Here is a 25,935-nt window from a genome sequence, read left to right on the forward strand (position 1 = left end):
AAATGATGTCACAGGAAGTGATGTCACTTCCCGTTTCCGGCAGGTGGTGCGGGGAAAATGATGTCACAGGAAGTGCTGTCACTTCCTGTTTCCGGCGGTGGCATGACATCACCGGAAGTGACGTCACCGGAAGTGACGTCACTTCCTGTTTCCCTACCTTCCCCCCCCCCCCAAGGTGTCCCTGGCTAGCCTTCAGACATTATGGCCACCCTAGTCCTTTTAGCTCTTGCATTAGAAAAAAGAAATAAATGGCTTCTGCTGCTCAAGATTCATGAATAAATGAACTTCTAAGGGTACAAAAGGAAAGGAAGGGAATAAACATCACAATTAGAAAGAACATCTAGTTCAAACAGCAGAAGGAGGACCCACTGTCAAAAAGCAACTTTTCTTCAGAAACGTTCTCAGGAAGACTACTGTTTGGAGAATCTATGTTAGACAAGGTTTAGCGGAAAAAAAGAAAAGAAAAAAGCTATGCCATCTATGTCTGGTATAAGAGACAAAGAAGCTAGGAGAAAGTCAATGGATTCCTTTCATGGCTACAGACTATCTCTTGGTAGCAAAAGTATGTCAGGATGGAATTCACCTCTATCCCTATTTTAATGACATTTTAATCAGGGCCAGAGGCGCAACAACATCAGCTAACTTCACCCATCAAAATGTACAGTTCCTTCAGTCATGGATTTTTGATCAATGACCGGAAGAGTCACATGACACCCCAAAATAATTAACCCTTTTGGGGAATTGGATACTCACCAGAACAAAGTCTTCCTTCTACTGAAGAAACAGCAGAAGATCATTGCCCTGGTGAAGGATCTTCAGGAGAGATATACCGTAGACATCATGCACCTGTCAACTATTCTGACCCTCAGGATTTTTACAATAGATTTGGTGCAGTGAGCACATTTTCATTCCAGTATACTCCAGTAGGCATTCCTTCCTTTTCAGAGGGATGTTATGAAGTGCAAACACAAACAAATACCATCCCAAACAGTTTAAAGAGGGACCTGAAGTGGTGAGTCAGAATCAAATTTCAAAACCTTTAATGGCATAATAAAATAAATAAAAAAAACCAAACAGGATTTAGAATGAACGAAAGCACTTAAGGCAATGTTACAGAGAAATAATACATAAAAAACAGAATTGATCAAATATTCATTGCCTTTGTCTAAATATATAATAATCCTTATACAATACAGTAGCCAAATATTCAGCCACTATTGCAGTCAGACTGGCGGATTTATCAGCAAAGAAATACTGGGTAATTCTTTCCAGAGGGCCAGAGAAGTTAGAAATTACAGGATCAAGAAGTTGCTGGCGAATCTTATAGAACATAGGGCAACAGAGTAAAATATGGGTAATTGAATCTGGTTCCAATAAACAATATTTACATGATCAGTTCTCAAAAGGAATATTATGGTATCTGTCAGAAAGAACAGCTGACAGGAAAATATTCAATCTGGCAAGCATAAAAGCCCAACAGTGTAGAGGATTAGTAAAATTTCACTTGTAAGCAGCTCCTTGCCCTGTAGTGGGAATGAGGGGAACAAATCAGGTTAATTCCTGCTACAATAGTCTGGCTTTCAGTGTCCAAATTCTTTGATGGATAATGTGAAATAGTTGGATCTCTTCACAATTTGCTAGGGACTCTAAATTGATACTGAAAGAGACAATTTTTGATCTAATATGTTGGTACCATTTGGAAATGTTGGAGTCACTCACTAAATTGTATAACAGAGTATTAGGACAAATTTGGAAATGGATTTTCAATCATTTAATAGTAACTATCCAGGCTATAGTTGAAGGAAGGTGAGGACCAAGTTTGTTAGAAATAGTAGTAAGTCTGATCATATTTGGAAGGTCCAAAATGTGACGTAAAAAGGTAGCTGCAATATGATCCACTTCAGAATTTACTGCCAAGATCCAGATTGGAATTCCATATAGAAGTTGATTTATAACCTTCATCTGAAAAATCTGTAAAGCAGCTAGAACATACTGATTCCCACTATGGAAATGGAATTGAGAAATCACAGACGGTTCCTTACAGCTGTAGTAGCTGCTTCCCAATGAAAGGACCAATTAAGATGATGATGGGAAAGAAGGCCCAAATATCTGAAGGATTTAACCTGTTTTACACATTTCCTGTCTACCCTCCATAGACAGGGTTTCCAAGCCTTGGTAAATATCAGAATCCTGGTTTTCTCATAATTGATGAACAAATCATTCTGAGAGTAAAAATCAGAGAAGGCTGAGTGCAGGCGTAATAATCCAGTCTTGGAGATAGAGAGAAGAGTGTCATCTGCATACAACAGAAGGGGAACTGAAAGTGAATTAATCTTGGGTGCATGATCTTCATATCTGGTTAAATATACTGGCGGATCAGACATACCGGTAAATAAATTAAAAAGAGCAGGTGCGAGAAGGCATCCCCACTTTACTCCTTTTATAACAGGGATCTTTTCAGTCAAGTGATCTTTATAATTTAAGCACATCTGGCAGCTACTAGAAGAATCAAAAATAACAATCGTGAATCAAAAATAACAATCCCATGTCAGCTAAATTGTTCCATTCGTTGTTGTTCAGTCACACGGTCAAGTCCAACTCTTTGTGACCCCATGAACAAAGTCACGCCAGGCTCTCCTGTCTTCCACCATCCTCCGAAGTCTGCTCACATTTGTGTTAGTTACATCAGCAATGCTGCCCAGCCATCTCATCTTTTGCTGTCCCTTTCTTCTTTTGCCTTCTGTATTTCTCAGCATCAGGATCTTCTCCAGGGAGTGCTCCCTACTCATTTGGTGGCCAAAGTATTTGAGCTTCAGCTTCAGCATCTGACCTTCCCAGCAACAGTCAGGGTTGATTTCCCTTAAGACTGACTGATTTGATCTTATTGCAGTCCAAGGGACTCTCAAGATTTTTTTCCAGCACCACAGCTCAAAAGCATCTATTCTTCTGCGCTCGGCCTTCCTTATGGTCCAGCTCTCACAGCCATACATTACTACTGGAAATACCATCACTTTGACTATACGGACTTTTGTTGGCAAGCTGATGTCTTTACAGAGATGAAGGAACACAGTTAGAGCAGGACTTGGACATGACTGGGAGGGCCAGCCTTTGCTCTCTCCAACAGAGAAATTCACAGGCATTTGCATAGTCAAAGATTTCAGGTTTTCACAGCTGGTAACATCATTAGGGTTTGTAGAATCTTTCGGGCTCAAGTGCCGTGTTCTACTGGAGAAAGTTTTCCTTCCAGACATTTCGTTCTCAGCTGCGGAGAACATCCTCAGTGACGTTGCAGCTGGAGGATGCATAGTCCTTCCAGGAAGTGAACAGAGAGATGGCCTAACCAAGTTTGAATGACTTCACCCCACTGAAGAGAAGAAACCTTCAGATAGGTTCCAGTGTTTCATTCTGGGTTCTGCCTCTCATGTATAGGCTTCATTTCATTCTTCCCTGCTGTTCCTAGGAATCAGCTGATTTTCAGGGGCATGATTTTGGAAGGCACAGTACAATCCAGTAGGAGCAGTGAGAGGGGGGAAATTCACATCTGGAACTGCTACTCTGTTTGTCTTAGATACTCTGCTTAGATAGGGTCTAAGCCAATCTCTTTTGGAAGAAGAAGAAGACGACGACGATGATACTGGATTTATATCCTGCCCTATACTCTGAATCTCAGAGACTCAGAGTGGTCACAATCTCCTTTATCTTCCTCCCCCACAACAGGACACCCTGTGAGGTGGGTGGGGCTGAGAGGGCTCTCACAGCAGCTGCCCTATCAAGGACAACCCTGAGATAGCTATGGCTGACCCAAGTCCATTCTAGCAGGTGCAAGTGGAGGAATGGGGAATCAAACCCAGTTCTCCCAGATAAGAGTCTGCAAACTTAACCACTACACCAAACTGGCTCTCGAAGGAAGTAAAGCCAGTGAAAAGTGTATTATCTGCATACCATTTGACACTTAATATAGATATTTTTAATTAAATTTGTATCTTACATGGTTGCCAGGTCCCCCATGGTCACTGGCAGGGGATGGAAGGGTAGGGTTGCCAGATCCAGGTTGGGAAGCTTCTGGAGATTTGGGAATAGAGTCTGGGGAAGACAAAGACCTCAGTGGAGTACAATGCCATCAAGTCCACCCTTTAAGGCAGGGGTGTCAAACGTGTGGGCTGGGGCCGAATCAGGCCCCCAGAGGGCTCCTATCAGGCCCCCGAACAACTGGCTGTCATCTTCCTTCTCTCGCTTCCTTCTGCATCACAGCTTGCTTTGCAAGGCTTGCTCAATCGCACAGGAGTCACAGAGCAAAGCCTCTATTTTCTCCATTGGCTGATGCTTCTCCCTTGGGAAGGAAGAGGGAGAGCTTGCTTTGCCAGGCTCCCTCAATCACACAGCAGAGCTACTGAGCCAAGCCCCTCTTCCTGCTATTGGCTGCGACTCCTCCCCCTCCTGGTCCCTTGGGGAAGGAAGGAAAGAGCCAGAGCTTCCTTTGCCCCATTCCCTGGATCCCACAGGAGAGATACAAAGAAAACAACTTTAAAACCGACCGAGTGCTAACATTTTAAGCATATTTTAAAGGGGTTTTTTTTTTTTAAAAAAAAATTGTGTTTGTCTGTGTCCTTTATAATGTTTATATCTCTGCTACCTAATCTTAATTAGGTACATGGCCCAGCCCGACATGGCCTGGCCCAACAAGGTCTCATTTATGTCAGATCTGGTCCTTATAACAAATGAGTTTGACACTCCTGCTTTAAGGTATCCATTTTCTCCAGGGGAGCTCGTCCCTTTAATCTGGAGATGAGCTGTAATTCCAGGGGATCCCCAGGTTCCACCTGGAGGCTGGCATCCCTATTTTGATATCTCCTGAACTTCTGAAAAGGAGTGAGATTAATGTGAACAATTTAAAATGTGTAAAATTGTCACTGCAATAGCCTGTGTCTTCAATGACATCTGGACTCAGAGCTCATATGTATTTGCCCTCTAAAGATAATCTGTTTTCATATATAGTTTTCATACTGAAAGAGACAGTTTCATAAATGCATGTGAGATGATCTTTTGCATGTAAAATGAGTTCTTATGCTATTCCCCTCGACTCCAGCATTACAACAATATTATTGGCTGATACTTCAAGGATGTATCAGCCAGTAATATTTTACTCTCACTATGAAGAATGCTTATTAATCAGTGGAAACACAGCAGATCTCTGTTGTCTTACTTTAACTGAGAAATGTCAATGTGCAATGCCAAGTTCACAAGCAATGTTAAGCACTCTTCCAGTTTCCCTTAATGCTAGTAATTTTCTGTTGTTTTTGTTGCTTTTTTTGAAAAGGTTGGAGATCGGATTGTCAGTATTAATGGGCAGCCTTCGGATGGGCTGTCTCATGCTGATGCGGTTAATCTACTGAAGAATGCTTATGGGAGCATTATCCTGCAGGTATGATGATAAATTGAACGTGCAGCTGCGTGAGGATAGATAAATGGTGTGTTTTAAAAAAAGATTGAAAATCACCGGCGCAAGACATCACATAACAGCAGGGTTTTGGATGATGTGAATTATGAAGGATGAAAGCAAAAAAAAAAAAATTACTGAAGAATTTTTTATTTGTGCCCATATAGACTGTAAGCATGATTACATAAAAGTAAAACAAGAACAGAGCGAGGAAATGACTTGTAATACATGCTAAATAATCTATTATTATTATTATAATTTTTAAAATTTAACACCCCCCCCAAAAAAAAATGGTAGGAAACTTTTTAAAATTAAAAAAAACCCAAAATGGTAGGAATAGAAAATTTCCCTTTCTTTTGCCTCATAGTTCTGAAAAAGTTGCTAATTTCCTTGTTCTTCAAAGGGAAGGTCAAGAGAAACTGCAGTTCTGGTTTTGTACAGTTATCCAGATTTCTTCTGTGATTGCTGATTTTTTTTTTTTGCTTCATTATACCCTCCACACCATTATATTCAGTGGTCCCAGATGGTTATAATGAATTGATCAGGGGGTATCTGGGGCCCTGGGGGGACTGTTTTTTTGAGGTAGAGGGACCAAATTTGCAACATAGCTGCTAGTGCCTTTCCTAAAAAACCCCACAAGTTTCAAAAAGATTGCACCAAGGGGTTCAATTCAGTGGGCCCCAGAAGAAGGTGTCCTCATCCTCCATTGTTTGCAAAGGAAGCTGAAAAGGTGTTTAAAGGGATGTGGTCCCTTTAAATGCCTTCTGTAAGCTGTGGTGCAACTCTGTGCCATGGCAAGTGAACTCCAAAGGTCCCCAGTCCATTTAAATGCCTGAGAGTTCACTCCAAAGGCATTAAGATGGACTGAGAGCCCTTTAAATGCCCTGTAAATGCAGCTTTCTAGATGCCCCAAAAATCCTGAATATTTTCAGGTTCAGGGGGGCAGCCATTTTCAGATAGCTGAATCACCAGCCCCCTCAGTGATTGGCTGAGAAAGTACCCAATAAATACTGATAAGGTATTTATTGGGTATTTTTCAGCTCAGTTTATACCAAGCACACACCCCTGGATGTGTCGATGCCATTGCTGTCTGTCAATCAATCAATCAATCACCTTTTATTTATATCCCGCCCTCCCCGCCGAAGCAGGCTCAGGGCGGCTAACAACAAAATTCAATAAACATTGTACAAACAACATTTTAAACTACAATTAATTAAAATCTATTAAAATTTTAAAACAGTAAAATTAATATTTTGTGCTATTACCTAGATGGCGAATTTACTTAGCAGTTCTAATTTACTTAGCAGATCCATTGTTCATACCCATACTTTCCTAAGCAGAATGCTGGCAGTAATAACTTAGAATAAGAAACTGAGTGTTGATGGCATGCAAGGTGCCAAAATTATTACATAAGTACCTCCTGAGAAACAGACTGTCAAATTTTCATGTTTTAAAAGGCTGCTGCTTTTTCTGCAATATGTTTTTTTTTAACAATAATTGACTTACAAAAATAAAGGTTGATTTTTTTCCTCACACGTTTTAATTAATTAGAATTTTCTTAATCCAACTTTGAAATGTTTCATAATCTGAGTGCAAATTTCCTTTGAGGGAAGCTGTCATAATTAGACAGTTGTATCTATACTAGATATGATAGAAGAAAAATAGGGCATGCTAAGCAGGAAATGACAATTTCTTTTTTTCTTATTACTTTTTTAAAAAGCTATAAGAACATAAGAGAAGCCATATTGGATCAAGCCAATGGCTCATTTGGTCCAACACTTTGTATCACACAGTGGCCAAAAACCAGGTGCCATGAGGAGATCCACCAGCAGGGGCAGAACTCCAGAAGCCCCTCCTACTGTTGCCCCTCCCAAGCATCAAGAATACAGAGCATCACTGCCCCAGACATAGTGTTTCATTTATATGTTGCGGCTAATAGCCACCGATGGACCTCTGCTCTGTATGGTTATCTAATCCCCTGTTGAAGCTGTCTATGCTTGTAGCCACCACTTCCTATGGCAGTGAGTGCCACATGTTATTTACTCTTTGGGTGAAGAAATACTTCCTTTTGTCTGTTCAAAACCTACAGCTCATTAATTTCATGGAATGCCCACTAGTTCTTGTATTGTGAGAAAGGGAGAAAAGTAATTCTTTCTCTACTTTTTCTAACCCATGCTTAAACTTGTAAACCTCTAACATGTCACCCACTCAGTCATCATTTCTCCAAGCTAAAGAGCCCTAAGTTGTTTTTGCCATATATCAAAGGAATCACTGATCAGATGGGAAAACATATGAAGAAACATAACCTACAAAACAGTGTTCGGACTCACCAGAAAAATACATGATGCTATGATCAGCAAAAGACAGAAGAGAACCCCTCACTGCTGCAGGAGTATACCGCATACCCTGCAATTGTGGACAAGTTTACATCGGGACCACACAATGTAGTATTCAGACAAGAATAAAAGAAAATGAAAGACACTGCAGACTTGGCTAACCTGAAAGATCAGCAGTGGCTGAACATAGCCTAACTCAAACAGGACACAGTATCTTATTCCAAGACACCGTAATGCTGGACAACACATCCAATTACCATGTTAGATTACACAGAGAAGCCATTGAAATCCATAAACAAACACAATTTTAACAGGAAGGAAGTTTAAAAATGAATAGGACATGGCTTCCAGTCCTGAAAAACAGAAAATGCCCTACAGCTTACAGGAAAGGAAAAGGAAAGGTCCCCTGTGCAAGCACCAGTCATTTCCAACTCTGGGGTGACATTGCTTTCACAACATTTTCCTGGCAGATTTTTTACGGGGTGGTTTGCCATTGCCTTCCCCAGTCATCTACACTTTCCCCCAGCAAGCTGGGTACTCATTTTACCTACCTCGGAAGGATGGAAGGCTGAGTCAACCTCAAGCCAGCTATCTGAAAACCCAGCTTCCACCGGGGATCGAACTCAGGTTGTAAGCAGAGCTTAGGACTGCAGTACTGCAGCTTTAACACTCTGTGCCACGGGGCTCTTACAACAACACTACAAATAAGATTAGGATTTCTATAGCCAATCCAGATACAAAAGAACCCCCTCAGGTAAGCTCCTCCATTAGCATGTCACAGCCTAGGAACCTCCCATAAGATAATGACTCATCCCTACCCCACCTGCCTGAGTAGATATAAATTACCTGCCTACCAACTTCTTCTCAATTTGACCCAGAGAGAACTCCAGTTTTCTGGGTTACATCTCTGAGGATGCCAGTCACAGTTGCTGGTGAAACGTCAGGTCTCACAATGCTGAGACCATGGCCACACAGCCCAGAAAATCTACAACAACCAAAAGCCCTAAGCTCTTTAACCTTTCTTCATAGGAAAAATGTTCCATGCCCTTAATCATTTTTGTAGCCCTTTTTGCACTTTTTCTGATGCTATATCTTTTTTTGAGATGATATGACCAGAAAAGTGCACAGCAGGGCTTTTTTTTTTAGCAGGAATGCAGGGGTTTTTTTGAGCAGGAACGCCGTTCCGGCTGGCTTGGCACCAGGGATGTGGCTTAATATGCAAATAAGTTCTTGCTGGGCTTTTTCTACAAAAAAAGTGCTGTGTGAAACAATGGTGATGTCAGGGGGTGTAGCCTAATATGCAAATGAGTTCCTGCTGGGCTTTTTCTACAAAAAAAGCCCTGGTACACAGTATTCCAAATGAGGGTGCACCATTGATTTATACAGGCTGATTTGTTTTCAATTCCCTTCCTAATAATCCCCAGCATAGCATTTGTCTTTTTTTATTACTGTCACACACTGAGTTGACATTTTCAGTGAGTTAGCTATCATGACTCCAAGATCTCTCTCCTGGTCAGTCTTTACCTGTTCAGACACCATCAATGTGTATTTATAGTTAGGATTTTTGGCTCCAGTGTGCGTTAGTTTATACTTGCCCATGTTGAACCACATTTGTCACTATGACATCCACTCACCAGCCTCAACAGATCCCTCTGGAGTGCCTTACAATCCTCCCTGGTTCTCATCACCCTGAACAATTTAGTGTCATCCTCAAACTTAGCCACTTCTCTGTTTACTCTCCATTCCAAATCATTAATTTAAAAAAAAAGTTAAAAAGCATCAGACTTAGTACTGAACCCTGTGGTACCCCACTGCTTCCATTGTAAGAACTGCCCATTTATGCTCATTCTGATTTCTTTAATAAATCAGTTTTTAATCCACAAGTGAACTTGCTATCTTATTTTATGCCTACTGAGTTTACTTAGGAACCTTTGATGAGGAACTTTATTAAAACTTTTCTGGAAGTCTAGGTAAACAACATCTATTGAGTCACCATTGTCTACATGTTTACTAAGCTCTTCGAAGAAGTCTAACATGTTAGTGAGACAAGATCTTCCCTTACAGCATCCATGCTGATTCTTCCTCAATAGCTTTTGTTCATCAATGTACCTACTAAGTCTATCTTTAATAATGTATTCCACCACCTTACCCGGTATTAGTTAGACTGACCAGCCTGTAATTTCCAGAATCTCTTCTAGAACATTTTTTTAAAGATGAGGGTTACATTAGCTAACTTCCAGTCCTCAGGAATTGAGGCAGATAATCGGGAGTTCTACAAGTTTACTTTTGAGTTTTGCAGAAGTCTTGGATGTATGCCATCTGGACCTGGTGATTTGGCAGTTTTTAATTTGTCCATCAGTTATAGGACCTCCTCTCTCATTACCTCAATCTTTCTCAGGTTTTTCAACACCCTTCCCAAAATCTGCAGTTTTAGAGTGGGCAAGCATCTCCCATTTTCAGTAGTGAAGACAGAGCAAAAAATGCATTCAGCTTTTCTGCCATTTCACTATCATCCTTTAGTAAACCTTTTACCCCTTGGTCATCCAAGGGCCCCACTACCCCCCTTGCTGGTTTTCTGCTACCAATGTATTTGAAGAAGTTTATACTTTTTGCAGTATATTCCTCATAGTCCCTTTTGCCTGTCTGATCACTGACTTGCATTTTATTTGCCACAGCCTGTTCTCCTTTTTATGTATCAAACTCAGACTAGCCTTCCACTACATAAAGGAAAACTTCTTACCTTTTACTGCTTCCGTTACTTTGTTTGTTAACCATGCAGGCCTTTTTAATACCTATTTGTACATTTCCTAACCTGCAGTATACATTTTATCTGAGCTTTTAGGATTATAGTTTTAAATAGTCTCCAAGCTGCCCAAAGGGATTTGACCCTCCTTTCCTTTCCTTTCCTTCCCTTCCCTTCCACTTTCTTCTTCACAAGCCCCCTCATTTGAGAAGTTACCTTTCTAAAGTTAAAAGTGGTTGTTTTGGTCTTTGGGGGAGGGGCAATTCACTATTTACATAAATGTTGAACTTAATAACATTATGGTCATTATTCCCAATCTATGCTATCACATTTACATCTCTCATCAAGTCTTGAACATTACTTAGGACAAAGTCCAGGATCACCTTTCCCTCAGTGGGTTCTGTGACCATCTGCTCCATGGCACAGTCATTGAGAGTATCTAGAAACTCGATCTGTTTCTCCTGGTTCGAACACATACTGACCTAATAATGTGTGGGTAGTAAAAATCACCTATTATGACAGTTATTTCATCTAGCTGCTTCTTAAATTCTTTTGCTATTTTTAAATCATCCGTTAACCTTTGATCTAGTGGGCAATAATAAACTCCCAGGGTTAAACTTCCTTTTGGGCACACTATTTCCACCGGTAGCATTTCTGTAAGTGATTCTATTTCTCTTACATTTATAGTCTTATTGGACTGTATACCCTCTCTGATATACAAAGCCACTCCACATTCCTCATTTGCCCAATTGTGACTTTGAATTCACTCAGTAGAAGTGTTTGTTCTATCAATGTGATAATCTTAAGTGGGACAGCATTAACGAATTCTATTATCGGTTAAACCCCCTTCTGGTAATTAGGTAAGTAAGGTCATATAATTGTATCCAGTGGTGTGGAAAGGCTTTATATGTCCTGGGAAGGATGGCAAAGGAGTTTGTTAATGTTGTTTGCAAATGGGAGATTAGGATCCCAGGGGAACATATTCCTCCTGGCTGTTTGGTTGCTATTGTTTAATTTAATCTGTTGTCTGCAGGCATAGTTATAAGGAGCATATTTTTGCAAAGTCGTTGAACTCTGATGCACTCTTATTTTCAACTATAGATTGGTAAATATAGAGATATCTTTAGGCCAGTGATATTCTTTAAAACCAGTAGGCACAAACAATTGTTCAGTCCTACTGAAAAAATTACAGTATTTGCATAAGTCTTTTCTGCCTTCTCATTTAGTTTATTTAAAGAACCCTGATGGTTGTGCTTTGTGCTAATTAGAGTGTTATAAGTCATTACATTAAGGGTTAGGGAAGATCAAAATTGATAAACAGCAGTGGGATTTTGATTCTCTTGCAAATGAACCAATTCCTGGTATAGGCTATTTATCTATAAGGACTAGTAGTTTCTTTTTTAATTGCTGTTCTAGTCATGGAATGAGAAGGCACATTCATCTATATCCCTAAACAGATCTAGAAATTGAGGCTGGTCAGATGAAGGAGTTGCAATATACTGGAAACAAATCCCATTTAAATAAGAAAGTTTTAAAGAATTAGTTAAATGTAATCCCTGTGTTTATTTGGTTTGCAAACCAAATCTACCGTGAATTTAGCATAATTTTATTTTTTCAGTTTTCTACTTGTTCTCTTACCTGTGTGTTTTCCAATGGAAGAAAGAGATGATACAAGAGTTCTTATTTTTTGGATGAAGATGTAGATTTTTAATAGAGCAACTTAACATAAGAACATAAGAGAAGCCATGTTGGATCAGGCCAAAGGCCTATCCAGTCCAACACTCTATGTCATACAGTGGCCAAAAACCCTCAGTACCATCAGGAGGTCCATCAGTGGGGCCAGGAAACTAGAAGCCCTCACACTGTTGCCCCTTCCAAGCACCAAGAATACAGAGCATCACTTGTCCCAGACAGAAAATTCCAACAATGCGCTAATAGCCACTGATGGACCTCTGCTCCATATGCTTATCCAATCTCTTGTGATTTAATTGACTGACTTTGGCAGGGAAGTCAAGCAAGCAGAACCAAAAACAATTACTTTTCATGTCAGGAACAAAGAAGTAAAGATGAAGGATTGGTTAAAAAGAGCTTGCAAAAGATGTGTGTGAATCAGATCACTGGAAACTCTAATGCATAAAGCATCAAAATGATCTCTTTTTAAAAAAATTAGGCAAAGACAAAATTATAAAAAATCAAAATCAAGTTTTCAGATTAAAGCATAACTTTAGATTGAAGCATCTGCAGCAATCATTGTAGATATAATAAAAAGCCTTACAGGTGGCTCGATCCTCAATTTTTATTGGAAATTGTGGCTACCACAGGAGTGGCTTTGCACTCTGTCTGTCACCACTCCCCCGTGTCATTGGGTAGCCTCACTATGACCCGCCTGCTGCCAGCCCTGTCAGGCCAGAACCCCATCAGAGAACTGCTGACCTTTGAACGAGACAGTTCTCTGCTGACAGGTTCTCCTGGAGCTTTAATGATTATTCTCGCTTCCTCAGTCCATCTCCCTCCCCCCCCTGCCCCCGCAAACAACGCTGCCACCGTTTTGCTGTCTCCAACTAACACTTCCCGTCAAAGCTGCATTCACCCTCTACTGTTCGAGAGGTGAGGTATATGTATTCTATTTATAAATATATAAATATGCCAGAAACTCCTCCTTATGGAGCAATATTCCACTTCTTCATTTACAGCACAGACTGTGGTTGAATCCAGAGTGAACTATCATGTGGCAGACATACTTCCTTAAGTAACATTGAACATCATTTAATAACTATATACTTTAAAGCAAACTCTGAGAGAAAACAGTTAAACCTCTTCAATGGGCAGAAAAGGAATGTTCCATCACAACGGTGAGGGGGGGGAGGGAGAAGTTCAGCAGCAGCAGAAACAGACTCTATACTGACTCTGTATCACCTTTCCACGTGCAAATAGTATTCACTCTTTCTATTCAAATTAGGCTACAGTGGGCTGCTTGCATTAAGAGGCAGGAAGCCATTTGAAGGCTCCCTTTCGCTCCTCCTACCTTCCTGCCTGCCTGACTTCCTGTCATTTCTCTGTCTCTCTGTCTTCCTTTTTCTTCCTTTCCCTTTATTTTATTCCTTTATCCCAAACTTTAACATAACTCTCACTTCATTCATTCCTCTCATTCTGTCTTTGTCTTTTTCTTTCATTCTTCCTATCTTCCTTCTTCTTTTTATTTCTCTCAAAGGCCTTATTTTGGGCAGGAGCTCACAGGTGTGGAGTTCCAGAACCTCTAAATTTTATTGCACTCTTTCTTTCTTAAACCACCCCTCCTCTCATTCCTCCCCCCCCCCTCATTTTTCTACCTCCCTTGTTGTGTCTTGCATTTTGGTCCCTGAATTTACAATACAGTATGACTACGTGCGTTGAGGTGACAAGTGGAAAACCGTGGGTTACCTGACTGTAAGAGACGAATGCAATCTGCCTGTGATGATCAGTGGCAGGAAGTTTAACTGGTCAGTTATTGGACTTGACCAGGAAGAAGGTCGTTCCGGGGAATGTATATAATAGGGGACCCAGCCCCGCCATGTTGTCTTTGTGATGTACTCGCCAATAAAGCATGTTGCATTCTAAATGTCTCTGAACCCAGTACAATACATCCTTCTGTTCTTTCTCTCATTCTTTCTTTGTATCTCTGTCTTCCTGTCTTTTTATTTAATTTTGGCTGTGATCGCACACGCTAAATAATGCACTTTCATTTAGGATTGCCAGGTCCAATTCAAGAAATATCTAGGGACTTTGGGTGTGGAGCCAGGAGACTTTGGAGGTGGAGCCAGAAGGCATTGGGGTAGAGCCAGGAGCAAGGGTGTGACAAACATAACTGAACTGCAAAGAGAGTTTTGGCCACCACATTTAAAGGGGCCACACACCTTTTAAATGCCTTCCCTCCATTGAAAATAATGAAAATAGGGGCACCCTTTGGGGGGGCTCAGAGAATTGGACCCCCTGGTGTAATTTTTTGGAAACTTGGACAGTTTTTTGAGGAGAGGCACCAGATGCTATGCTGCAAATATGGTGCCTCTACCTAAAAAAAACCTCCCCTAAAGCCCCAGATACCCACAGATCACTTCTGTCTTGCTTTGCATTTTCATAAGTCTCCTACATTCATTTTTTTTCATGGGTAACGAAAATGCTTTCATCCTGGAGTTGCCCTGTAGTTCTCAAGAGTACTTTTGAACAGGAGTTTTCCTGAATATGTGGATCTAAGTTTGCAATTGTAGAACATTCCCTCCAATTTAAAACTACTCTCCAAAGCCTCACCCATTGTTCACTTGCAGTAGCACTGATTCAGGAAGTCATTAGGTGCTCTGCTCAGAGGTGTGTCAACATGTGCTCTCCACTGAGCAGGGTTTCCCTCACAAGGAAAGCTCAGCTCAGAGGAGAATATGCCCTGCATGGCTGCTTTTGCATTTAAGGCAAAGGCAGCCAGGAAGGGCATCAGCACAGCTTCTCTGAGCCAGGCTTCCCTCACAAGGGAGGCCCAATTTGGAGGAGAATACGCCCTGCCCAGCTGCTCTTGCCTTCAAGGTGAAAACAGCCAGGTGTGGCATCAGCACGGCTTCTCCGAGCATGACTCAGAGGACAATGCTCTGCACCTCCGAGAGTGCACTGCACATGCCCAGCTTAGCCAGAGCCTGACCACCCCTCCATCCACACCATTGTGCCTGCTCTCCGCATGGGTGGAGGTGCAGCGGCAGAGCAGGTGCAGGTGGGGGGTACAGGAAGGTGCTGGTCTGAGGCCAGGGTCCCAGGCAGGTGAAAGAGGTGGTGCACGGCAGCAATGAGCATACCATCGCACAGAGAAAGAATGGTAGGGGAAAGATAGGGAGAAAGGGCCTTTATCTCACTCTTTTCTCCCTATCTTTCCCCTACCATTCTTTCTCTGTCTCTCTCTTTTATTCTGTTTGTCTATCTTCCTGCCTGCCTGCCAACTACACATTCATCACACTCCTCCTGAATATTTTTTTCTAGGGCCTGTTGTATTTCTTCCTACAACAGGCTTTACTGCTAGTTACTAATAATTTAAATGTATTACATTGTTAACTAAAGGTTTTGGCTCCCATTTCCTATGTAGCACATAAAAATCAGTTGTTAGTAAAAAAAAAATTAAAAAGAGACAGATAGAAATGAGATACATAGATTGCTGCATATCCGAAAACGTTACCAAGACAAACTTCTAGAACACATTTGAATCCTTTTAATATGGAATATCAGGGCTTGGGTCCTGTACTCCTTTCCATTCCTTGTTGCAGAAGAGAGGGCAATTTTCACCAATTTCTTCCTCTTACTGCAACTCCCCACTTTGCTCCCTATGATGTTCCTGGGGCTTTGCTATATCATGGAAGGGTTTAATTGATAGGGATCACAGATAACTGCAGTAGGAGAAGGGAGGTTTATGTAGTGTTGCTGTATTAATGCGGCATAGGATCCAAGCCCATATTTTCTTTTGAATGGCAAGAACTTTCCTGATTTTCTTCTCCTTGTGCCCAGCAACCAGCATGTGAAAAACTTTATACTTTTATGTCATGTAAGTCTAGAAAAGAGAATGTATAACAATGCATTTATTTAGTCATTCATTCTGCAATTCTTTTAGAAATTTTCCATCCATCTGCCAGTAAGTGCTAAATCTACTGAGCTTAAACTAAGTGAATATACTTTAAAACTTAGCTTTATTTGGCACTCCCATAATTCACTGGGCTCATCTGTTGCGATAACAATTTCTAAATGGGGAAATCAAGTTTGTGAAGAATTCAAAATTTGCTGCTTGCTAGTATTTTATCTAGTTTTTTTTCTCTTTTGCACTGACCTATAGGTCGTTGCTGATACTAACATCAGTTCCATAGCCAGCCAGCTAGAGAATATGACCACTGGTACTAATCTGAGCCCACCTACCAAACATCATCCTGAGGATCTAGAGTAAGTATGCATGTTCTCTTAATGCTTGGGTATTCTATAAAACCTCAAATTACTGCTCAAAAGGATTTTTAAAAGCTTTCAGTTATCAGATATTGGATTTGTAATATCTTTTGCTTCCTCTGTGGTGTTTGAGTATACATTATATTTATTCTTTGTTTTCTATATCAACAGATTATGGATTTTTATGTTTTGTGCTGTTCTCTTTTCAAAGCTTGTCCTTTCTGTTGGTTCTATGATCTTTGTTGATACTTGTCTTTTTACTGTTTCTGTATATGACTTTTGGTAGCTGCCTAGAGAGTAGAAGCTGAGAATATAGATACATCTTAAATAATAACAAACAGATTTGTCAAGACTAGAAAGTAGAAATTTTGAGCTTCTACCATTTTGCCAGCTGTGAACTTTTGAATCCCATAAACTGCTGTCAAGGTTTGCATTTAGATATATTTGACAGATTTCCACTTGAACCATATGGAAGCATATGCTTGTGGCATATGGTGTGGTGGTAATGATTTGTTAGTGGTATGCTGAAGATGGCAAGTATTTGAGAGAGGCAAGGTACCTAAATTCTGGTTCCTCCCATGTAATCTGAAATAAAAGAGATATGCAACAGGAGATGAAATACATAGAATTCTTTTAGGCATAGGTTTTCATACTTCAGTAGTATAAATGATGTGATTGATTGGCATACTTTGGGGAGAATTTTTTTCCCTTCCAGGTCAGACTGTAAAAATGCATTGATGTATCTTCATATTTGGCCGGTCTACTTAGCAGCATAATACATCTTTCTTTTGTACTTCATTTAGTGCTACACAGTGACCTGAGTAATTTCTTGCTCAAGGTTGCATTTCCCCAAAACTTTTTAATATACACCATATAATTCAGAATTTTATGGCACACAGAACCTCTTCTAAAAGTAGATTTCTAAATCTTATGGATGGGGGGGAGTATGGGTGTGCTTTCCAAAATTTTAGCAAGGGGGATGGAAGAGAAAACCCATGCTGAAAATGTCTCTAAGGACAAATAATCTGGAATTGTAGTTGTCAAAACACATCTCAAGCAAAAAAAAAACCCCACAAAAAGACAGGAGCATAATCAAGATAAATAAAAGAATGGGATCATTGCCTTTCTAACAAAATAAATTATACAACTAAGCAAATATATGGAAATGTCTCGGTTTCATATATTGCATACACTGCACAATCTTGCTTTTCTTTGCATAGATGTGCACAGCTCTGGAAGCTTGCACTGGTGGAACATGCTCCCACCTGAGATCAGGGCCCTGCAGGACCTATTACAGTTTGGCAAGGTTTGTAAGATGGAGTGTTGGTTGAGGTGGCAGCTCTCAGTCATCTTGGCATCCCCTCCCCATGGTACCTGCTCAGTGCCTCTCAGCTATTTGCTTGTTACCTACAGGGCACTGTTGTGAATTAGGGTACCTTAACATCATCTGTTTAACATGCTAAAAAGAGGCATTGGTCTGTTTTAGTGCCTTCTTTTAGTGTCATCTTGTTTTGACTGTTTAATTATTATTGATTGTTATTTATATGTTGTGACATATGTTGTGAGCTGCCCTGAGCCCACTTGTAGGTTAGGACAGGAAGACAGACAGACAGACAGACAGACAGACAGACAGACAGACAGGATGGATGGATGGATGGATGGATGGATGGATGGATGGATAGATAGATAGATAGATAGATAGATAGATAGATAGATAGATAGATAGATAGATAGATAGATAGATAGATAGATAGATAGATAGATAGATAGATAGATAGATAGATGGAGGATGGATGGATGGATGGATGGATGGATGGATGGATGGATGGATGGATGGATGGATTGATGGATGGTTAGATAGATGGATGGTTAGATAGATGGATGATAGATAGATGGATGATAGATGGATAGATAGATAGATAGATAGATAGATAGATAGATAGATAGATAGATAGATAGATAGATAGATAGGTAGACAGAAAATATTTTTGCTTTCAACTGCTAATATGACTGCTAATATCACAAAAACATGCAAGTGTGATTTTTTTCTGTTTTGTTCTTTTTATCAATTTCTGGCAACCCGCCCCCTAGAGCAGGGGTGTCTAACATGCAGCCTGGGGACCAGATCAGGCCCCCAGAATTGTCCTATCAGGCCCACGAGCAACTCACTGTTGTCTGCTTCCTTCTTCCTCTCTCTTGCTTCCTTCTGCATCACAACTTGCTTAGCCAGGTTTGCTCAACTGCACAGGAGCTACAGAGCAAAGCTCCTCCCTTGGGGAGGAAGTGGGGGAAGGAGAGCTAGCTTTGCCATGCTCACTCAGTTGCACAGCAGAGCTACTGAGCCAAGCCTCTCTTCCTTCTGTTGGCTGAGGCTCAACAAGCCAGTGAGGTGAATTAGGCTGAGTGTGTGTGTCTGTGTTCTTTATAAAGTTTATATCTTCCCTACCTGGCATTGCATTTTATGACACACATGGCCCGGCCCAACAAGGTGAGAATCTGACCCTCATAACAAATTAATTCGACACCCCTGCCCTAGAGTGTTCTCCTCTGACAATTTGTCATCTTGATTGTGCTCCTGTCTGTCTTTTTAGTGTGTGCATTTTGTTTTGTTTTGGTTTTGCTTGAGATGGGTTTTGACAACTACAATTTCAGATTATTTGTCCTTAGAAAAATTAAAAGAGGAATGACTTTCAGTTTTTTTCCTAAGAAAACTTTCATAAAGGGGTTTTTTTGGGGGGGGGGGATTTTAAATCCTTTCCTCCTTTGATTCATGAAAGTTATCAGGCATTCAGTAAAACTTAGTCACTGGGATTAAAATAATTTCCTGAATAATAAAAATTGCTTGTATCCAACAAGCAGTGAGTAGAATAAATCCCACAGAAAGGGACTTTTTCCTCCCTCCCCCTATCATGCTGAATCCCATGAATTTCCCACACTTAGGTTTGCCAACCTCCAAATAGGCCTGGAATTCTCACAGGCTAACTATTCTCTAGACTAAAGATATTAGTTCCCCTGGAGGAAATGGCAGGTTCAGAGAGTTGATTCTGTAGTATTACATCTCTGCTAAACGCCCTTGCAAGCTATGCCCTTCCCAGGAATACCTCCAAACCAGGAATTTTGCTAGCCAGAGTTGGCAACCTTACCCTAAATACTGTTCCTGAGGACCAAAGGACCCTCACAAACCAGATGGGGGCAAAATGGTGTGAATTGTAGTCAGAGAGAGAGCTAATGAAAATTAGCCTCCCATTTGTATCAGTGGAAGGGCATTTTTATCATTGAAGTAGGATTTCTCTTAATGGTGTCTATCTACAAGTAACCTGGAGTGATACATATGGGTCTCCTCACCTTCATATTATTCTTACAACAACTCTAGTTGGACTAACAAATTGTGGTTGACCCAAAGTCACCCAATGAAATGTCCTGGCTGAGCGAGGATTTGAACTTGGGTCTCTCCTATTCTAGGCCAACAACACCAACTTTTTTTAACCAAATGTTTTCCTGTTTGTTATAATCTGTCATTTCTTGAAAGCTAGACCACATCGCCAATGTTGGTTCCCTATGAATTGGATACACCTCTAAGCTTCAGGATCAGCAGCTTGCTAACCTTCCATATGTACTGATTCTGGAATAAGGCACAGATCTATATGATCTCTGTTACCCTTGTGCTATCACATTCCTTGTTAAACAAACACTGGCACTCTCCTTTCACATCTGACTTGCAGCAAATCTCACACCAGAGAGTCACAGTTCTCTCAGGACTCTCTCAGCCTCACCTACCTCACAAAGTAACTGTTGAGGGGAGAAGAAGGGAAGGCATTTGTAAGCTGCTTTGACACTACTTAGAGTAGAGAAATGCAAGGTATAAAAACCAGCTCTTCAAGAATTGACTAGTAACATCGCTTGCTTTGGCAGTAAACTTCAATTGCTTTTGTTTTGAATGGAAGATCACAGATCCAGAAGGGTCATGAAGGGGTTTCAGACTGTACCTAGACTTCCAGAATGCATCCTCTGCATGTTAAGCCTCCTCAGCACTACTCAACTGCTCCTACAAATTAGTTCATGTCTGGCACAAATCAAACAGAAACATGCCAGGAGTACCACGCTAGGGCTTCCTATCAGGAAATAATTTATTTTAAACAAATTAATGATACAAGGAAATAACTTAATTGTGTGCTCCTTACTGTCATCCACCTCATTTTAAATGGCAGAGCTCTGCAGCTGTTAAAAGCTACAAAACATTTACACATTCAACTTTTCCTGGCACAGAGATTCAGTAATGGGGAAAAGTTTCACCTGCTGATCTCTGGCTCTTAATAGCTGATGCAAACGGAGAAGCTTTGCCAGAAGAAACTGGGCAACTTTATTAAAAAACCCCACACCAGACTTCTGGGATCCATCATCTTGGCTTCAGAGTTGCTTGCAGATTGTCTCTCTGTGGCAACTCTGAGTCTGGCCATTGGAGGGGTGTCACAAAAGTGATGCCCCCATAGAAAAAGCCCGGAGAGGCTTTTTCTTCGGCAGGGGACTTTTACGGGGGGGGGGGTGTCCAGTGGCAGCTGCCCCCTGTGCTCTCTGTACGTCCTGAAACTCCGCGGCCATGAAAGCTGGCATATCAGCAGATAAAGAACGCCTGACCACTTTTTTGCTTTCACTTTCTCTAGTACGCCTTTGAAGCAGCATTTTTCTACTCCTAAAGCGATGACTCTACTTAACAAGTAGGTGTTTTTCTAATTCTACTCCCTGATGGGTCACTCTGCATAACAAGAAAAGACCAGCTCAAATGATTTAGAAGCGGCCTCGAAATGCTATGAGCAGTCTTAATTATTTAAACTGGATTGAATATAATAACTAAAATTGACCCAGATTATAATCAAACATACATACATCAAAGAGATTACTAAGAAGTTGTGATACGATCTGAACACAAAGGAGATACATATATTGTAGAGAGTTCTGTCTCTATCGCCTGACTGTATTTGAAAGAATGGTTTCTAAAACTTCAGTTGGAGCTGTTGTGGAATGGGGATTAACAGGAGCTTGAAGCGAATTTACAATCTGATTTAAGAGACTGTGTTTTGATATCAGAAATGGCACCGCTAAACAAAATGTCACATGGAAAAGATATTTGTTCAAATCTCATTTCTCTGAAAGACAGTCTTATCTCATTTATGCAGCTCCTTAAAGACCAAATGAATTGTTGACTGTTAAAGAGACTGTATTGATGGCTGTAAAATTGGAAGGGGAAAGTGATACTGTTCGAAATAAACAAAGGAAAAATAAGATGGTCTCTTGTGACGCATCTTCAAAACTGAATTGTTGACTGTTAAAGAGACTGTATTGATGGCTGTGAAATTGGAAGGGGAAAGTGATACTGTTCGAAATAAACAAAGGAAAAATAAGATGGTCTCTTGTGATGCATTTTCAAAACTAGACCGGAAATCAAGATGCAGTGAAATTAGGCTGAGAGGGAAAAATGGCGATGAATTCTTCCCCCTGTGGTTGAGGGGGCATGTTGAGAAGAGAAAAGCTGCACTCCAATCAACAGATCAGTATTTGGAAAGCCTTTTGGAAAAAGGATTTTGATTTTTTTTTCTGTGTTGGTGAATGGCTGGACAAGGAACTCTTACTAAGAAATGATATCAAAAGACAAACTGTGATTAAATGGGTTGCCTCGGATGCAATATGGGTGCAGAAATCAAAGGAACTTAAAAGTTTTTAATCTTTGGGAAGAAGGACTCTGGAATCTGGGTTCTTTTTTTTTTCCTTGTGAATAAATAAACGTGTAACCATTAATAATGAACAGAGGTTAGATTCTAAAAGAATAATGGAGATTTTGAAGAAGTAATGTTAATGAGTGCAGATAACATATTTCTCTATATAGTAGATATATTTACAGTATGCCTATTTAGTGAGATTGTTTATAATGATATAAGAGTAGGATTAAAGGTTGAAAAAGCAGATAGCATAATTGCTGTGGAATTTGGTAGATTTGGTAATTTGGCAGACTTGTTTTTAATATGTTATCAGGAGAAATGGGTTAGACTGAGATAGACAAATTATTCAGTTGTATTTTATGTAATTTGCTAAGGATCAAGAAATGATTTTATGTGCTTTTTTAATAAGGATTTTGCTAAATCAACAGTCTAATCTATGCTTATAATAGGCTTGTTAAATTAGATAAAATTGGTGTTGAGACAGTTTTGAAAGAAAAATCATTTTTCTTAACTGGTTATATTTAATTTGTGTTTAAGAAGAAGTTTTACATTTACATTGCTTTACTAGTTTATTAAAGGAAATCATTCCTTTTTTCTGGTAAAGGAAGAAAGGAAGGTAACATTTAAGGAGATTTTTATACTTGTAGGTAGAATGATGTGGGCATTTTATTGGGAGGTGGAATTATAACTGATACATTTGTACTGGTTTCTGTTTCTGTTTTCCCCATTCTGTCAAGGCCCCTTTTCCCTCTTTTCCCCTCTTTTTTTGTATTTTCTGCAATGCTTCTTTCTTTTGTAGTTTAAATCAATAAAACTTTTAAAAACTATAAAAAAACCCACACCAAATAGACTGCTTTCCCAGTTATTAAAAAGCACTGATCTAAGAGGCATTTGCTGTGTTTTCCAGAGCACCTCAGCCTAAAATTATTGTGTTGGAGAAAGGCTCAGATGGATTGGGATTTAGTATTGTAGGAGGCTACGGAAGCCCCCATGGAGACCTCCCCATTTATGTCAAGACCATTTTTGCAAAGGTAATTAAACAAAACATAAGTGTATATTGTATGACTATTGGTGTTTTAATTAAATGAAGAAACAAATAAATATAAAACATCAATAATAACAATAAAACAAAACAAAAATGAAATATAATATGAAACAGCCCACAAAATACTCAAGATACAAATACAAGAAAATAAAATTGCACACCCTCCCCCCCCCAATCAGTAAATGAACCAGTTTATTAAGAATATGAGGGAAATAAGAGCAGTATAGAGGCCTGAACAAAATATATGTTGTCAAAAGGCCCAAAGGGATAGCCTTATCAGAGAAAGAGCTCAATGTACTTCCTCTTGTAAGCCACTCCAAAGAATGTGTAAAACTACCAAAAAAGGCTAGGACTCTTATGGAAACCAAACACACCTCCAAGGGAGAAAATTATCACAGGAAAGTGTGGGCAAGGCTAAGGTGATTTAGGGAGACATTCTTTCAGATATAAGTGTTCCAAGTGATGAGGAACTTTCAAGATCAAAACTAGCTCTGTTATAAACAGGCAACAAATACAACTATTGCAAAGTAATATGCAACCAATGTCTGACAACTACTAACAAACAGAAGGCTATATTTTGCAGCAGCTGCAGTTTCTGAGTTGCTTTCATGGACAGCCCCATGTAGAGTACATTACAGTAGTCTAATCTGAAGGTTACAGTAGCATGAGTCAATGTGGCCAGTTTAATAACATAACAAAAGTGATAGAAAGTACTTCTGGGAATATCACCTGGTTGTTTCTCAAAAAGCAAAGTAGGATTCAGGAGCACATGAGACTCTTTACGTGATACAGAATAGGCTAATGAAGGTCCATTTTCATTAGCTTGGACCTGCAGACCCTGCTCTGCCCACCCCTCCTTGGCACTGCCAATTCCTGGAGGGATTTACCGCTTCCTTCCACTAGAGTAATCACTGCCACCAGCTGCTCGTTTTAGGGATTTCCTCCTGGAAGTAACAGAACTCTAAGTTCCCCTTCCTAGTTCTGACACCTGACCACAGGGTCTCCCACTAATCAGCAACCATTACCACTGGCACCAAATACAGATTTGGGGTTCCTCTGGAGAAATAGCCAAGTGCACACTGACTGCTTTCCTCCCAGCCTGGGGCCCCCTCTTGCACTAGTATGTCCAAAATGGTGGGAGAATCTTGGGGGTACAGAGACTGAGAACCAACCTCAAAAGTAAAATAAAGATTTATTGAAAAGGAAATATTTACAAGCATCCTTAAGCACACCACTAGCTCAGCAAACAATTTTCAAAAGAAAATTGGTCAAAAATGCAATCCTCTTTCCCTTTTCTTGACATACCCAAGATGATGTTAAATAGGGCAGGCACTAGTGATCTTAAAAGTTACAAAGCTTCTGTCTACACCCCATTACTTCGGAGACTTAATGGTCAGCAAAAGATGACCACCATGACTGACCATCGCTCAGAAGTCTGTTCCCTTTAAAGAATCAGCACCAATAGACCCATCTTCCTTGAAGCAAGGGCTTTTATCAAACTTGTGTCTCTGCCCTCTTTACATCATTCCACCCTCTTGACCTGGTCTGCCTAGGTCACAGATGCATCCTGGGAGCCCTCCTGGTAAGCATGCTGAGAAATCTCCAGGAATCACCTGGAAACTTCCTAAGCCAAGGCTTGCAAACCAAGCTGCTCTTCCCTTTCTGGGAGGTCAAAACCTTATGTATCTTAGATGACACCTTGGCACATGTTGGCATCCAGACAAGATAACGAGTTACAGTATTCATAACAAAGGCATCGCAAAAAGCATCTACATGACATGAAGCTCCCCTATAGGGAAAGGCTATACTGGCATAATATCATTGGTCAGCAAATGTGATGCAGTCAAAAATTCAATTAGTTGAGTACACCCGTGCTAATTTATGACCAGCCGAAACTGGCTGGAGGGGGAATGGAAAGCCCCCTCTTCTCACACCAAGTTACAAACATAAACAATACTGTTGTTGATAAGACTGGAATGTGTTTCAGCATCTCATCCCAGGCACCTGTGCTACTGAGATGGCCTGCTTAGTATCACCAGTCAGAACTCCTTCCCAGGCTGGTCTAAAGTAATCTTATTAGGCCTGTGTCTCACATTACCCTGTAAAAAGTCTGCCATGAAAACATTGTGAAAGCAACATCACCCCAGAGTCGGAAAAGACTGGTGCTTGCATAGGGAACCTTTCCTTCTTCCTCACATTATCAGGTCCATTAACATGTATATAGATGTAATCTAGCAGGCAATTGAACTGGTTTCCTGCCCCTTCCAGAGAATTTAGTATAGTTTATTCAATTATATCCCACCCTCCCTGCCAAAGCAGGCTCAGGGCAAGAAGAAAACGCACACTTTTAAAACTCAGAGTGGGGAGGGGAGGTTCCACATAGACCAGTGGTTCCCAAAGTGGGAGATACCACCCCCAGGGGGTGGGGTTATCTAGCGGGGTGCTAAAAGGCAAGAGGGGAGCAGTTTGTGTGCTAGGTGGGATCCTTTGACTGGGTGGCTCACTTATTTACAGTTGACCAAGCTATGGTACCATGCTGGCAAATGGCACTCCAAGTTTCTCCCTCTGCATGGTGCTGAAATCTATTGGCAGGGGTTTGTAAGGTGCTTGACTAAAATAATACATCCCTAAAAGGCACGTTTGTACATTTTTTGCAAGGTTATAATTTTAATCTTGTTTTTGTAAACATATGGGATAGAAGATCAGGGACCTGATTCCTA

The 25,935-nt window shown here is 40.5% G+C and overlaps 1 protein-coding gene across 1 annotated transcript in view; it reads left to right on the forward strand.

Annotated features, from left to right (window-relative positions):
- PATJ (PATJ crumbs cell polarity complex component) overlaps nucleotides 1–25,935 on the forward strand; it is a 332,986-nt gene that overhangs the window by 304,244 nt on the left and 2,807 nt on the right. The window contains 3 exon segments of the mRNA XM_060231912.1: nucleotides 5,318–5,422; nucleotides 16,353–16,456; nucleotides 23,078–23,201. Coding sequence (XP_060087895.1) covers nucleotides 5,318–5,422; nucleotides 16,353–16,456; nucleotides 23,078–23,201 — 333 coding nt within the window.

The sequence above is a fragment of the Heteronotia binoei genome, chromosome 2 (genome assembly GCF_032191835.1).
Source record: "Heteronotia binoei isolate CCM8104 ecotype False Entrance Well chromosome 2, APGP_CSIRO_Hbin_v1, whole genome shotgun sequence".
In the NCBI taxonomy this organism is placed as follows: Eukaryota; Metazoa; Chordata; class Lepidosauria; order Squamata; family Gekkonidae; genus Heteronotia; species Heteronotia binoei.